Source organism: Triticum urartu, chromosome 5A (genome assembly GCF_056163025.1).
Source record: "Triticum urartu cultivar PI428250 chromosome 5A, HENAU_Tu73, whole genome shotgun sequence".
Lineage (NCBI taxonomy): Eukaryota > Viridiplantae > Streptophyta > Magnoliopsida > Poales > Poaceae > Triticum > Triticum urartu.
This window is the reverse complement of record NC_141877.1, coordinates 616,766,967-616,780,518: the sequence shown is the minus strand read 5'-3', so window position 1 is coordinate 616,780,518 and position 13,552 is coordinate 616,766,967. Positions and strand designations below refer to the sequence as shown.

Sequence of the window (13,552 nt, the reverse complement as noted above, 5' to 3'; positions counted from 1 at the left end):
GAAGCATATGAGTTTGATAGTCTTCAAGCGGGTCTATATGGGCGGGTGCTTTATATTTTGCTTCGTGTTTACAACTCTCGTTTTGATACATTTGGTTCTTTGAGTTGTAACACTTAAACTCGATGGTCGTCTGCTACCTATTTGCCATTTTGTGATGCGATGATAAATTCCGCATGTGCGACGATAAATTCCGCACTTAGATCATTTTGCAGACGTTCATTTTCCATTATGCATGTCATTATCTTCACATCCCTTCACATGCATAGTGGATTGTCATCATAAGTTGAAGAGGATCTCCACAAGCACAACCTGCCATGTGCATTTGCATTCCAAAAGCAAATTACTTATATGCACATCTTCAGGGGGAGCCCTTGCAACTTATGAAGACAATTCCTTATCCTTTACAATTTCACATATTATATTCCCTGTTGAAAACTTTAACTAATTTGTCATCAATCACCAAAAAGGGGGAGATTGTAAGTGCATCTAGTGCCACCCCTAGTTGGTTCTGGAGTATTGACGACAAACCTAGTTGAGGGACTAATGTGTTTGTGAGAATTGCAGGATAACACAGGTATAAGTCCCTCATTGATTCGGTTTTCTTACCAGAGATGACCCCTAAAAATGTATCAAGACATTGATGTCAAAGGTGGTATATGAAGATATTCACATTGAAGACTATGACAAGAGAAGACATCGCATGAAGCCTGTGGAGCTCGAAGACTTAGATCTTTCGTAGCTCTTTTTCCTCTTCCTTGTTGAGTCATAGGAACCACCGTACTGTTAAGTGGGGTCCAAGAGAACCATTCAGAATGACTGAAGTGATGCTTAAACAAAACCTATGTCTTCGAGTGAAGACTATGAGAGCGAATCTTGTCCAGAGTCGGACAAGTCAGCTTTGCTTGTAGCCCAAGTAAAGTTGTCGTGTGAGTTTGAAATCTGACCGTTGGAACACGTGTCAGTTCCTTAGTGACCCAGGGTCATTTCGGACAAATCAGGCCGGGTTGCCTAGTGGCTATAAATAGCCCACCCCCTACAACCATAAACGGTTGGCTGCTCAGAGTTAGTGTACGGCTTTTGTCGTTTGAGAGCAACCCACCTCGAAGCATTTGAGAGAGAATTCCTAGCGAGGATAAAGCCCTAACCACCCAAAGCCAAAGAGAATTAGGCATCACTTAAGTCTTCTTGTCTGTGTGATCTGAAGACTTATTATATTTGAGGACTGTGAATCCTCCAGCCGGTTAGGCGTCGCGTTCTGAGCATCCAAGAGACATTGTGGATTGCCGGTGAACGAAGTCTGTGAAGGTTTGGGAGTCTACCTTGAAGACTTACCAGAGTGATTGGGCAAGGTCTGTGTGACCTTAGCTCAAGGAGAATACGGTGAGGACTGGGTGTCCCGAGCTGCGTGTTCAGGACTGGGTGTCCGGGACTGTGTGTCCTCAGGTTTAAATACCTAGCCGCCCTAACCAGACGTACAGTTGTCACAGCAACTGGAACTGGTCCAACACATCATTGTCTTCAACGAGTCACTGGTTTCATCCTTCCTTTCTCTTTACGTACTGTTACTCCTTGTGAAGTCATTGTATGATTGCACTATCTTTTATCTTCACCGAGTAACTGCGTGTTCGGTTTGGCTTCATAATATCTTCCTACCTGATCCTTACTACATTACTGCTATTAGTCATTGTGCTATCACTCTATTGAATACTTGACTATGGCTTGCCTAGTGTAGTCTACCTTCCGCTGCAGAGGGTAATAGGTTTATTTCTATCATTTGTCTTCATAACTTCCACGTTTTGAAGACTTTCATAAAAATCGCCTATTCACCCCCCTCTAGTCGATATAACGCATTTTCACCATCACTGTTTGATAACATGTGATCATGCCAAGTTATTTTGGATGGAGGCACAAACTGTATTTGCTATAAAGATGCCCCGACTCCATCCACACACTTGGGCTACTGACTTGCTCGATGCTAGCTGGGTGCCAAAGAAAGATGCAGCTATTGGCATTACGGTGATGTGGGCTATTTGGAGCAGCCGGAACAGGTTCACTCATCATGAAGAAAGATATCAACCAAAGCGGTCCATGGAGATTATTGCTGAAATTGTGGGGACGCTGGAGCTTCCCCCCAAGACACATACACCTGCTGTAAATGAGCAGCAGCGATGGGAGGCGCCGATGACCGGGGTTGTCAAGATGAATGTCGACGGTGCAGTCGACACGGCTAGTGCAAAAGGTGGCACCGGCGTAGTTGCTCGTAACAGCGAAGGCATACTACTAGTGTCGCGGTGCACTGGCTACCAAGGGGTGGTTGATCCCCTGACACTGGAGATTTTGGCTTGCAGAGATGCTACTTTGCTTGCGAGGGAGAAGAACTATCAGAATGTGATAGTCGAGATAGATTGCCTCAATGTTGTTCAGCTATGGGAAGGTAGGCTGAGAGGCAAATCGAAGGGATTCCATATCTTCCAAGAGATGCAGGAGGAGTTGCCGTTTTTCCAGGGATTTCAGCTTCGTTATGCTAGCCGTCTAGTTAACTCTGTTGCTCATATTTGTGCTAAAGAAGCTTTAGTTGTAGAGAATGTTGCTACATACTCTAATGTAATCCCTGGCTTTCTGAGTTGCGTTGTGCACTCGGATTTGCTACCGCTGAATGAATAAAATCCGGAGAGTGGAGGTTTTAAAAAAAAATTGGTAGCCAAGTTCTTGTGAACCGTCGCAGTCGGACGAAAATTTGAACCGGACTTGAACTGGGCCACCGCCAACCGCGTGCCACCTCCGCCGACACGTGGACACCCTGCGCCGCCCCCGCTCACGCGTCGTCCCTCTGGCCACCTCACCGCCCCGCCCGAAGCGACCAGAAAGGGACCAGTACCCGAGCCAAGCGGCGAGCCGGCGAGCCACCGCCCCCCGCCTCCCCTCGCTCCCGCCCGCGCGGTATCCTCCCCCTCCACCCCGCCCCGCGGCCGCAGCGCTCCGCAGATCGAACCCTCACGCGCGCCATGGCGTCCTCCTCCTCCGCGACGTCCGGCGACGACCGGCCGCCGGCCGCCGGGGGCGGGACCCCCGCGCAGGCGCACGCGGAGTGGGCCGCCTCGATGCACGCCTACTACGCGGCCGCCGCCTCCGCCGCCGGGCACCCCTACGCCGCGTGGCCGCTGCCGCCGCAGGCCCAGGTACGCGACGCGATCCTCCTCTCCTAGAGCCGCTCCCGGGCCGCAGACCCGCGGCGGCGGGGTGGCGTTGTTGCCTTGTTGGTGGCGGGGCTTTGAGTTCTGATCAGTTTTTTTCCTCTTTCGCGGCGGGGCGCAGCAGCACGGCCTGGTGGCGGCCGGGCCGGGGGCGGCGTACGGCGCGCCGGTGCCGTTCCCCATGTACCACCACCCCGCGGCGGCGTACTACGCGCACGCGCACGCCTCCATGGCCGCGGTAAATGCCGAGCTCCTCTCCCTCGTTTATTTTCTGGCGAAATTGGACCTGACCGTACGTGGTTGTGCGGCCGTGTGCGAAATTAATTGTCTGCCGCGTTCTGCTCTGTGCAGGGGGTGCCTTACATGGCCGGCGAGTCTGCGTCGGCGGCGGGGAAAGGGAAGAGGGTGGGGAAGACACGGCGTGTCCCTTCCGGCGAGATCAATTCCAGCTCCGGGAGGTACGGCGTGGTTTCTAATCTGTGCTCGCATTTGTGTTCTTCTTTGTCTGTTGGCCGGGTGGACTGAACTGATATGGCTTGCACAGTGGCGATGCCGGGAGCCAGGGGTCATCGGAGAAGGGAGACGCCGGCGCCAATCAGAAGGTGCCTCGTTTGGCATTGTCTGAATTATGCTTTTCTAGCAATCTTTGATTGTTAGTTTTGGTTGATCCACAATTTCACATGTGCTTATGTAATCTGTCCAGGGCTCATCATCATCCGCCAAGAGGAGAAAGTCCGGCGCTGCGAAAACAGAAGGTGGGTTATCAGTTATCACAAACCATAATTCTTGGATACAAGGTATGATGGGTTAGTTTGAAAAGACGATGACTGGACCAGTTACACTTCATACAAAGGAAGAAGTGGGCTTGGATTTGTGTCATTGCACCCTAAGAGAGTGCTGCAAGGAGTAGTTTGTCTATGTTGGTAGTATGTGAGAATGACAATTGGCATTTTCAGGTGAACCATCTCAGGCTGCCACAGTGCAGAATGCTGTAACCGAGCCGCCATTGGAAGACAAGGAGAGGTCTGCATCCAAACTGTTGGTTTTGGCGCCTGGGAGGGCGGCACTCACCAGTGCTGCACCAAACTTGAATATTGGGATGGATCCCTTGAGCGCTTCTCCATCCTCCTTGGTGCAGGGGGAGGTGAACGCCGCAGCTTCTTCCCAGAGTAACGCTTCGCTGTCTCAGATGGTATAGTTTTCCTTTATGAATTCGTTTCTTCAAAGGAAGTTTCTCCTAGACTTCCAGCCTCTGCACTGTTATGATTTTTGAGAGCGTGATAAATTGGTAATTGTCATGAATGACCAGTAGTTTTCCTCTCATTTTGGAAATTGAATAGTGCATTTACTTGCGAACTTTAGCCCTCTTTTATAAAAGTGTGGTGACAAATAGCATGTAAATGTCTTTCAGATTGCATCTTATATGATTATAACAACCATACTCTTGAGGCCGTGACGAGCAATCAATCTCTAATACGTATATATTACCGAAGCAGCACCTAAGTCAGAAATTTTATGCCCGCAAATACCATTGGTTATTAAATATGAATCTATAGTTACTGGTCACTCGTGACCACCCGGATGTCTCTGCGAGTGAATTTTTGCAATGTTCTGCAAGATTTATCTTTGTTTTTGTAGGATGAACGGGAACTGAAGAGGGAGAGAAGGAAACAATCCAACAGAGAGTCTGCAAGGAGATCAAGATTACGCAAACAGGTACACTCAGTACTAAAGACGAAAAATCTCAAGTGGGAATGTGAAAAAAAAAATACTTCACACAATGTTTTGTACTTTCCTGCACTTGTTTATTTCCTGGTGAGTGTGTGGCACTAGAAGTAGAGAAATGATAGGTACAAAATTTACGTTCAACACTATGGACGTTTGACTGTTAAGTTAGGTCCGCACAAGGATCTCTCCGCATGAGAATGCTCCAGATAGGTTATGCTGGACATAATGTCTGAAACAATCACCGCTGGCCTGATGGCCTGGTCATCTTGGAAGCATTTCTCTCGCTTTTATTGCTAAAATGGGATTACCCAGTCTTTATTGTTTCAGAAATTTAAGTGTTGGCTTTGTAGGGAAGTATGCAATCACTAAAAGTTTTGGTTAACTGGGATCATCGCAGGCTTCTAGAAGTTTAATTAGAATATACTTTCTACTGCTTCTTGAGCAATGCTGCCTAATATACTTGATTTGTTTTAACTGGACTTGATTACAGTAGGGATGTTTAGTCAAGTGTCCCTATGACCTATTACCTGCATGTTGCTAAAATTATCTTTTGGGGGTAATATATCTAACATTCTGAACTCAGCTGAACAGCGAAACATATCCAGTTTAGGCAAGTAAGACAACACTGTATCGATTTTCTAGGCCAGCAAATGAATTAACTTAAGATTATTTGATGATATAAAATTTCACCGTTGAAACAGTATACTAATTGATCTCGATTTCTTCTTATGCTACCTAGCAAGAATGCGAAGAGTTAGCCCAGAAGGTAAGTGAGCTGACCGCAGCGAATGGCACGCTCAGATCAGAACTCGACCAGCTTAAGAAGGACTGCAAAACCATGGAAACAGAAAATAAACAGCTGATGGTGAATGCCACACCCCTCTCTGTCCATGCCCTTGATGGCAAAGTTATTTTCATAACTCAATCTTACTGCTGACTGTAACCAGTGGTTTTCTGATTAATGCAGGGTAAAATACTAAGTCACGATGATAAAATGCAGCAGTCAGAGGGCCCTAGCGTTGTGACTACCTTGAGCATCCAGGTCGAAGCGCCCGAGCCGCATCAGGGAGGACACGGCAAAGCTTCATAAGAAAAGCTCAACAGCAACAGCGAGGGGTTGGATCGAGTGCCAACCAGTAAGTAGAAGTCAAGAAGATTGGTGGAGTTCCCTATTATCTAACCCTGCCATCGCCCGATAGGGTTTCACCCCCCTTTTGAAGCTCCATAATCATACTTGGTTTTTGGTCTTAGTCATGGCTGGCCAATGAGTTGTTTGTAAAACATGGTGTACATAAATGTATGATAGATTACTATATTTCTTGTTATATTTTGGTGTAGTACAAGAAGTGACATCCGGACGGGAGAAGAGCTCTTGCTGGTGTGGTAGTGATACTGTGTTCAGTATCATCTAGGGAAGCTCTGCTTCATTAGTGGTTTAGTACATGCTAAAAGTGCAATAGATTGGATTGCAAAACTGGTAAAACTTTCTTTGGTACCTGGCGAGGGTATCTCCCCGCTCGGCTGGGACATGGAGGTAGGGGCTGAAACGGATCGGACAGTGCACTTACCGTTTCTATTTTCATACTTTCAAAACAAATGCAAACGCGAATATGGATATTGTCGAATACAAATGTGGATTGGGTTTACTAGAATAAGGATACACATCAGATGTTTGCTCAATTCGGAACGAACATATCAGATGTTTGCTGAATTTGGAACAGACACAAATAATAGCAACATGTTAGTTAAAAGAAATAAGTCAACAGATATGTGACACAAAATAATCAACTTGCAACGTATAATAAGTCAACGATAGATATGTTCATAAAAACACACTACTATGATGCATAATAATTACTGTAAGTTTAATCATGTAAAATTTGAAATTGACAACTCATTAGGCTTTTATGTTCGATAATTGGCATACTGGGGCTAAAATTGGTTAATTAGCTCATGTAATTTTATTTGGACACGAATATATCCATTTTCTTATCCATATTTGTGTTAAAATAGATTGGGATATCTTTTGTCTTGGCAATGTCGATGCGTGGCTACTCGTACTATACACATGGTTCCCAATATAATTACTTTGAGCTTAGCTATATTAAGAAAATCATCGGAATGAATCTAAACTACCAATAACAACTAAAAATCTATCTTATGTTGGGGTCGCGGATCGGGTTCTACTAGTTGGTTCTTTTTCTGGCGTGTCTGATGTGCTCTTCTGTGGTTTTGCTTGGTTTGTTGTGGAATCAGAGCTGTGGTGAGTTATGTTCGTGTGGTGACAATGATACACACTCGGTGGCTGTTTGCGGAGCACTTGGTCCGCGCAAGCCCCGCGTTTTCCCCTCGCGATCGTCCTCAAAGTCGGAGATGTTGTTCGTTGGCGCGTGTGGCCCACTGTTGGCATATGTTGCCTTTCTATGCAGCTGTTTGCACACTAGCTTTGTCGATGGGGTTGTTCAGTGAAGTCGGAGTCCCTTGTTCAGAGGCAACCAATGATAACTATGATGCTTGCGGCCCCTTGATGGATGTCTTTTCTTCTTTATAGCTATATATGATCCATGTCGGCGGCCAGGTTGGCCGATGGTGCTCATTTTCTATGGTTTGGATTATGTCGGTTTTAGCCTTGTTTCTTTACAAATTAACAGAGCAATTTTAACTCTCTCATTAATCAATGAAATGACAAGTCTTTTGCCTCGTTGCAAATAAATAAATTCCGCACAACAAAAGAAAAAGGAGAGAAAGTATATTAAGTAAAAAGATGAAATTGCAATGAGCTTATTTCATAGTTGCCCTGAGTTTTTTTAGAATTGCCATTATGTCATCTCTTATTACAGTGAAATAATTTCCATGGGTTCAATATTTTTCTCAGGAGAGAGCAACAAACTGCACGAGAAGAATCCTAGCATATTTATTTTTTGAGGGCAATGGCACAAAAGCTGCTACGGCTCTTCAAGCCCACACGCCTATCTTCAGGCCCATACAGGTCAAACGCGAGCCCGCTGGAACGAACCTCCCCAGACCGCGCGCCTCCCGTGACTCCCCTTCACGCCCGCTGCCGTTGCGTGCTTCGGTTTTTAGTACCACCTCGCCTAGCCGAGGGGAATCGAGAGGGAGAGCAGGCTATAAGAGGAGGGCGAGGTGCTGCATCCTCCTTACTTACCTGGACGGGGTCGACGGGCGATCAAGAAGGCCCGTGGCCTGGGTCAATGGCCCACATTGCACTTGGTGGGTGCGTTGGCCCATCATCTCCCCAAGTGGGAGAATGAACGTCATAATTTGTGGTAGAGGGGGTACGCGTTCGCGCGGCCCCTGCCAATTCTTTTAAATTAAATCTTTGTCCCTGGCCTTGGTTGCTAAAGAAGCCCGGTTTTACAATACAGTCCCTTGGCTGGGTCATCTGGTCTCTGGCACATACAGTTCCTGGTGTGGTTCATCTTTTTTGGAAAAATATTTCAGTAATGGAGGGAGTGTTCTGCACTTCTGATCCAAGTTTCTTTGAGCAATATTTCAGTAATGGTGGGTGCGTTGGTCCATCGTCTCCCCAAGTGGGAGAATGAACGTCATAATTTGTGATAGAGTAGATATGCGTTCGCGCAGCCCCTGCCAATTCTTTTAAATTAAGTTTTGGTCCCTGGCCTGGCTTGCACATGCGGTCTGTTTTTGCAATCCAATCCTTGTCTGGTATGTTTCATTTGTTGCACAACCAGAGGGAGCCGTCATATATGATCTGACCTTCCCTGAAACTAAGTTGCGGTGAACTGAAAAAACAACACTGCAAACTATAACCAAACCATATGCGCCCGTCCAGTAGGAGAATCCCTTGCTCACACATCGACAAGGCTTCCAGCAAAATAAGAATAACCAGCAAGGAATCAAACACCGTCTCTAACTAAGCTCTAAACACTAGAGGATGGAACTACCTGCAACAACTTCAGAGCTCCTGCCCGCCGTGAACATCTACGGCACATGCTGCAAAAAGGCCACTTTCCTGTTCAGTTCTCTGCTGGAAGAGCAATTTTTCGGAACCAGACTGGTAGAGCTGGCTTAAATAAAGATGAACAACATTTTCCATGCATGCTGAACTGCACGCTGGCTCCAGCCTCTCATATGTTCAGGCAGTGCGTTCTTTCAACATGAGAAAAGAAGAGGCCATTCATGGAACTGAAGGTACACAACACAGGAGGGTTCTGAACTTCTGATACAAGTGTGGCACAACAAGACTGCAAAATGACCAAGATGAACTATCTGCACTACATTACGCGTCCACATGAATCGTGGGATATGTTTCAGTCCCCTGAGCAGATTAAATCAATGTACAAGCAGGGCTGATTACCCATTGCAACTGCCCCAACAGACTGAATCAACAGTCTTGGTGTTCCTTTTGCGCGATTCTGTTCTAGTACGTACTATTCATTTTAAGACAAAGCACATGCTGAAGTGTGCAGAGCAGACAGAGATTAGATCAAAGCAGCCTAGAAGTTGAAACTTGTCACTCGTGGAGCAGATACGACCAAGTGTTGTGGGCTACTGCACCAAAGCGTTCTACATTAGTACAAAGCAAGTTGACGATTTATTTTTTTTGCGAAGAACACCAAGCGGACACAAATTTTAATGATAAATACAGTGACAGTTATGCCAGCCTATAATGCCTCTCTTGCTCTAGCACCTACAGTTTATGATTGCAACAAACTTTTCACAAGGAATTCGCTAAACGACCACAAAACAGCTAGCAGCCCATAAAAACATAGTAGAAAGTCGTGGATAAACGCAGGCTCTATGTGGTTTAGAGAAGTCTAGTAGCCTTTATATATGGTGAACCATGATATAAAACGGCACCATACACTCATTATTCCTTAAAAATAGGTAATTCCTTCCTCCCACAAGAGTTTGTTCCGACAGTCAATTTCCATCAATTATTTCGCATGCTACATACAATTTCAAAGTCATACATGATACATGTGCAGTCATCCACAACCATTAATAAGATGGACCTGTGTAAGGTCATACCTAACTTACCGGCAACCCATGAATGGTTGGTGACTAACATAATTTGTGAGTTATGATGCAGTACATCTCTTCATCATGATCTCAAAGCGAGAGTGGTCGTCTAGCCAGTGGCCTCCACGATAAATAGTAGTATGTTATCTTCATGCTAAAGAGCAAGCCAACACGACCAAATCGTCTAACTATGTTAGAAGTGTAGCTGGAAAACTTAGAGGAAGTTGAAAAATAATAACCAAGTTTCACAGGCAAGCTACATGTCAGTCGAATAAGAAGAGGAGGCATCTGGAAACAATAGCTTCCTGGCTGGCTTGCCTGTACGCAAGACTTGCTAGACATAAGTGAGCCATAGTCATAGCTAAGTGCGCTAACGCTCAAGAGGTTGGAGCATGCAATGTCCATCGTTTATCGTCTACGGTACAACCTCACCTGTAGTGTCAAATACCATGAGAATATGGACAAAGCCAGCACACAATGATCCTCGACGGCTGTTAAGTGTAACGCCCCGGATGCAGCACTGGTGCAAGAAACGCAGCCACATGACACTAATATTTTGATAGTCATACTTAAACAGCAGCAAACTGTACTGTTTTCAGAGGTAACAACAGCAAATCCATTACAAAATCATTGGATACCCTACTACAACAGCAGCAAGTCCATTGAATAGGCTATATACAACAACAGCAAAATCATTGTAAATACAAATTTATCACAATACAATACTACGCTGCTGAATACATGAGCAAATCCACTGAATGCAGGAGCAAGAACATACCTTGCACTTGAGGCGGACGGGTAGGCAGTAGGTAGGTCAACGGCTACCGGTCGTCTGCGGTGGACGTCGAGCAAGGTGAGATGCGGTCGTCGGCTCGTGACTATTTTAAACCAAGCCAACAACAGCAGTCCACGCCAAACCCATAAGCAGCTGACAAATTCAGAAAGGTAGCAGTCCACGCCAAACCCATAAGCAGCTGATAAATTCAGAAAGGCACAAAAAACTCGCAGGAATCTAGGCCACACGGCAACAAAATACCAAGGATCCAAGTAGATCCCCTAATCCATCCATAAAAACCCTACCATATCCAGCAAGGAGAACCTAATGCATCCAAAAAAACATTAGCCAGATCTGAGCAGCCAACACATCTAAGAAACCACTGAAGCATCACATACATTTGTCTGCTAGATAGGAAGGAAAAAGACGAGCTCACCAACCAGAAGCCTTCCAACCTCTCGACGCAGTAGCAACGAGCAAGATGGTCGAAGCCTCGACGAACGGTACAAACGGTGGCTCTTGATAACCTGCAAATATCTCACGTGAGACCCTGACCAAACCTAAAGCAACGAAGCAAATCAACCATGACAACTGACTCACCCAGGCACGCGTACGTAGGAGCCATCGCGGAACGAGACCCTCGAGCTCGGCCATGGCCGCCTCCGTGCTCACCAACGCGCCATTGCGCCTGGATCCGGTGCGCCCCTCAACCCTCGATTTGGAAGCATGGACAGGGTAAAAACGGCTATTCATTGGATCTAAATAATTTGATGCACAGTGGACTACATAGCAAGCATCGACATGGCTAAAAGGATTATTCAACTACAAATCACATGGCATATATCAAAGACAGATCCAAGCAAAGGGGGCTCACCTTGCTAGCAGCCGGCTCGTCGGCGCACGTGGCCGGCGCGTCGAGCCGCTCCATGTTTCATGGTACAAGTAAAAGCTTGTCGTGCTTATCAAGAGGAAGACATAATGGATCTCTGTAAAGGCAAGGCACCAACACAGGTACACATCACATAGGCTCCTGAAAAAAAGAAACCATGCTTAACAATAACACAAGTGGGAATCAAGCAAGTTGCAATATTCATGGCTCCTTTTGGGGCAAAATCAGTACATCTTCAGCCGAAGCAAAGAAAACACACACATATATGCATACATATGTATCTTAGCTAGCACCTCTACCCATACACAGACATAGAGCAGAATCCGGCCAACAAGCCAAGCAAGGCAACAAACATGTGCTCTGTAAATATTTAGCTAGATCCAAGGCCTTCCTTGGCAGCAAGGTACAAACAAATCAAGAAAGACAAAGAAAAATCTCTTCTTTGGAACCTAGCTAAATCTGATAATCTCCTCCACAAGAAGAAAACAAAAAATTGCTAATCCCTCTCCTCAAGGTAGACTGCAGCACACAAGATTACATCTCAGAGGGGTAGAATACCAACCTGCGGCTGGATGTCACACCCAGTACTCTCCGTTCCCTACCATACTGAGCTGCAAAAAAGGGGATCAGCAGTGGAGAGGGGCTGGCGCGCACACCCGGCGATGCCCTCCCTCTCTGGCCGCTTCCTTCACAGCGGGAGGATGGCCTGGCCGAGCGGCGGCGGCGGCAGCCGGCGAGGGCGGGCCTAGGTTTTGAACGGGGGGAGAGAGGCGAGGCGGAGGGAAGAGGAGAGGGGTACGCGCGAGTGGGAGAGGAGCGACGGCTAGGTCACACCCATATGCCATGACTGGCTATTTTTCGCCCATGTGAAACGACCATCGACGGCCTCCCAGTTTTACGTGCGGTGGCACGACCGGGAGGTAACTCCTCATTCAACCCATGCTACAGGGGGACGGGATTAGATCAGACGGACGAGGTCTTCCAGCGGCTCGATCCGACGGCCGGAACTCCATCAAGCAACTCGATCGGACGGAGGCCCAAATCGCTGAGGAGCCAGATGTTCCGTCTGGATTCGTTTTTCTGGACTAGATCGGAATCACGCCTTGACGCGAGGGTGCCGGTCCAATGTTTTGGTCAAGCAAGTAATGTTGAGTTAGTAGGAACCCAGATTCAGCATATGCATTCATACAAGACAATTTCCAAGGATTCATGAAATAGGGATTTCATAATCTGAAACATCAGTTACTGCATCAGTCAGTACATACCAGGAAAAAACATAAGAACAATACACTTCCTACCAAAACATATGTATCCTCTAAAATCAGAATTGACATGGACAAACAAAGGAATTGTTGACGAACAACACTTGGACGAAGCAAATCATTCTAAGCCTACAATTGATAAGGTGGCTGAGAACACATATACCTGCCACGCTACTCTGTACCGGCCAGCTGCTGAGTGATGTATTTAAATAGGGATCTCACAATCTGCAATAGTTAAGAAAGATTTCAAAAAGAAGAGCAAGGGTATTACTAATGGCAGGGGGCAAGCATTATTGGCTTCTTGGCAGTCGCTTAATATGTCAATCTTTTGATCGTCATCTTCAACCTCCTTACAGTCTGGACATCTTCTCCTTTAAATCACTTGAAAATGGTCTTCAAATAGCATTGCCCACGAAGATATGCATCACTACCGCAAGCCACGCCGATGCATACACCACAAGAAGGAGCAGCACCACATTCTCGCCCGTCTCTGCGGTGTCACGGTTGTGCCTGTCCTGCGAAGCGCCGAGGAGTGACGGCAACCTAGGTTAGGATCGGCAGCGGCACGAGAACCACGACGGTAAGATAAATAGGGAAGGACAGGTGCACGAAAGAGGCGGGTCAAAGCAGCGAGGAGGTACCTTGAGGACGGTGCTACCCGACCTCCTCCTCCTTGATGACGAGGAAGCACCAAGGGCAG

General features: G+C 46.6%; 2 protein-coding genes, 1 long non-coding RNA gene and 1 other non-coding gene across 5 annotated transcripts; 3 read left to right on the top strand and 1 right to left on the bottom strand.

Moving 5' to 3' along the window:
• The first annotated feature begins 2,088 nt into the window (after positions 1 to 2,088).
• LOC147973392 (uncharacterized) lies at positions 2,089 to 2,664 on the top strand. The gene has a single exon (XM_087524668.1). It carries the CDS (start codon positions 2,089 to 2,091, stop codon positions 2,662 to 2,664), a length of 576 nt encoding a protein of 191 aa, XP_087380794.1.
• A 189-nt stretch (positions 2,665 to 2,853) lies between these two features.
• Positions 2,854 to 6,274, top strand: LOC125506215 (DNA-binding protein EMBP-1). Of its 2 annotated transcripts, none has more exons than XM_048671077.2 (9): positions 2,854 to 3,179; positions 3,319 to 3,432; positions 3,546 to 3,652; positions 3,739 to 3,796; positions 3,898 to 3,949; positions 4,151 to 4,386; positions 4,833 to 4,910; positions 5,662 to 5,787; positions 5,890 to 6,274. In XM_048671077.2, exons 1-9 carry the CDS (start codon positions 3,006 to 3,008, stop codon positions 6,010 to 6,012), a joined length of 1,068 nt encoding a protein of 355 aa, XP_048527034.1. In that variant the 5' UTR covers positions 2,854 to 3,005; the 3' UTR covers positions 6,013 to 6,274. The 2 variants fall into 2 exon arrangements, with proteins under 2 accessions (XP_048527034.1, XP_048527033.1); XM_048671076.2 differs by having other exon boundaries at positions 3,316 to 3,432.
• Positions 6,275 to 8,080: 1,806 nt separating this feature from the next.
• Positions 8,081 to 8,240, top strand: LOC125511938 (U1 spliceosomal RNA). Its single transcript, XR_015607112.1, has one exon. It is a non-coding gene; the product is annotated as a U1 spliceosomal RNA (small nuclear RNA).
• A 1,313-nt stretch (positions 8,241 to 9,553) lies between these two features.
• LOC125506214 (uncharacterized) lies at positions 9,554 to 12,671 on the bottom strand. Its single transcript, XR_007282605.2, has 3 exons — positions 12,153 to 12,671; positions 11,302 to 11,731; positions 9,554 to 11,228 (listed from the first exon to the last, which is right to left on the bottom strand). It is a non-coding gene; the product is annotated as an uncharacterized LOC125506214 (long non-coding RNA).
• Between the last annotated feature and the right edge of the window lie 881 nt (positions 12,672 to 13,552).

Excerpts from the sequence above, each read along its gene's own strand:
- LOC125506215 (XM_048671076.2), top strand. The coding sequence starts at position 3,006 with ATGGCGTCCTCCTCCTCCGCGACGTCCGGCGACGACCGGCCGCCGGCC. Across the intron at positions 3,433-3,545 it reads CGCACGCCTCCATGGCCGCG|GGGGTGCCTTACATGGCCGG; the intron begins GTAAATGCCGAG and ends TGCTCTGTGCAG. Across the intron at positions 4,911-5,661 it reads GATCAAGATTACGCAAACAG|CAAGAATGCGAAGAGTTAGC; the intron begins GTACACTCAGTA and ends TATGCTACCTAG.
- LOC147973392 (XM_087524668.1), top strand. The coding sequence starts at position 2,089 with ATGGAGATTATTGCTGAAATTGTGGGGACGCTGGAGCTTCCCCCCAAG.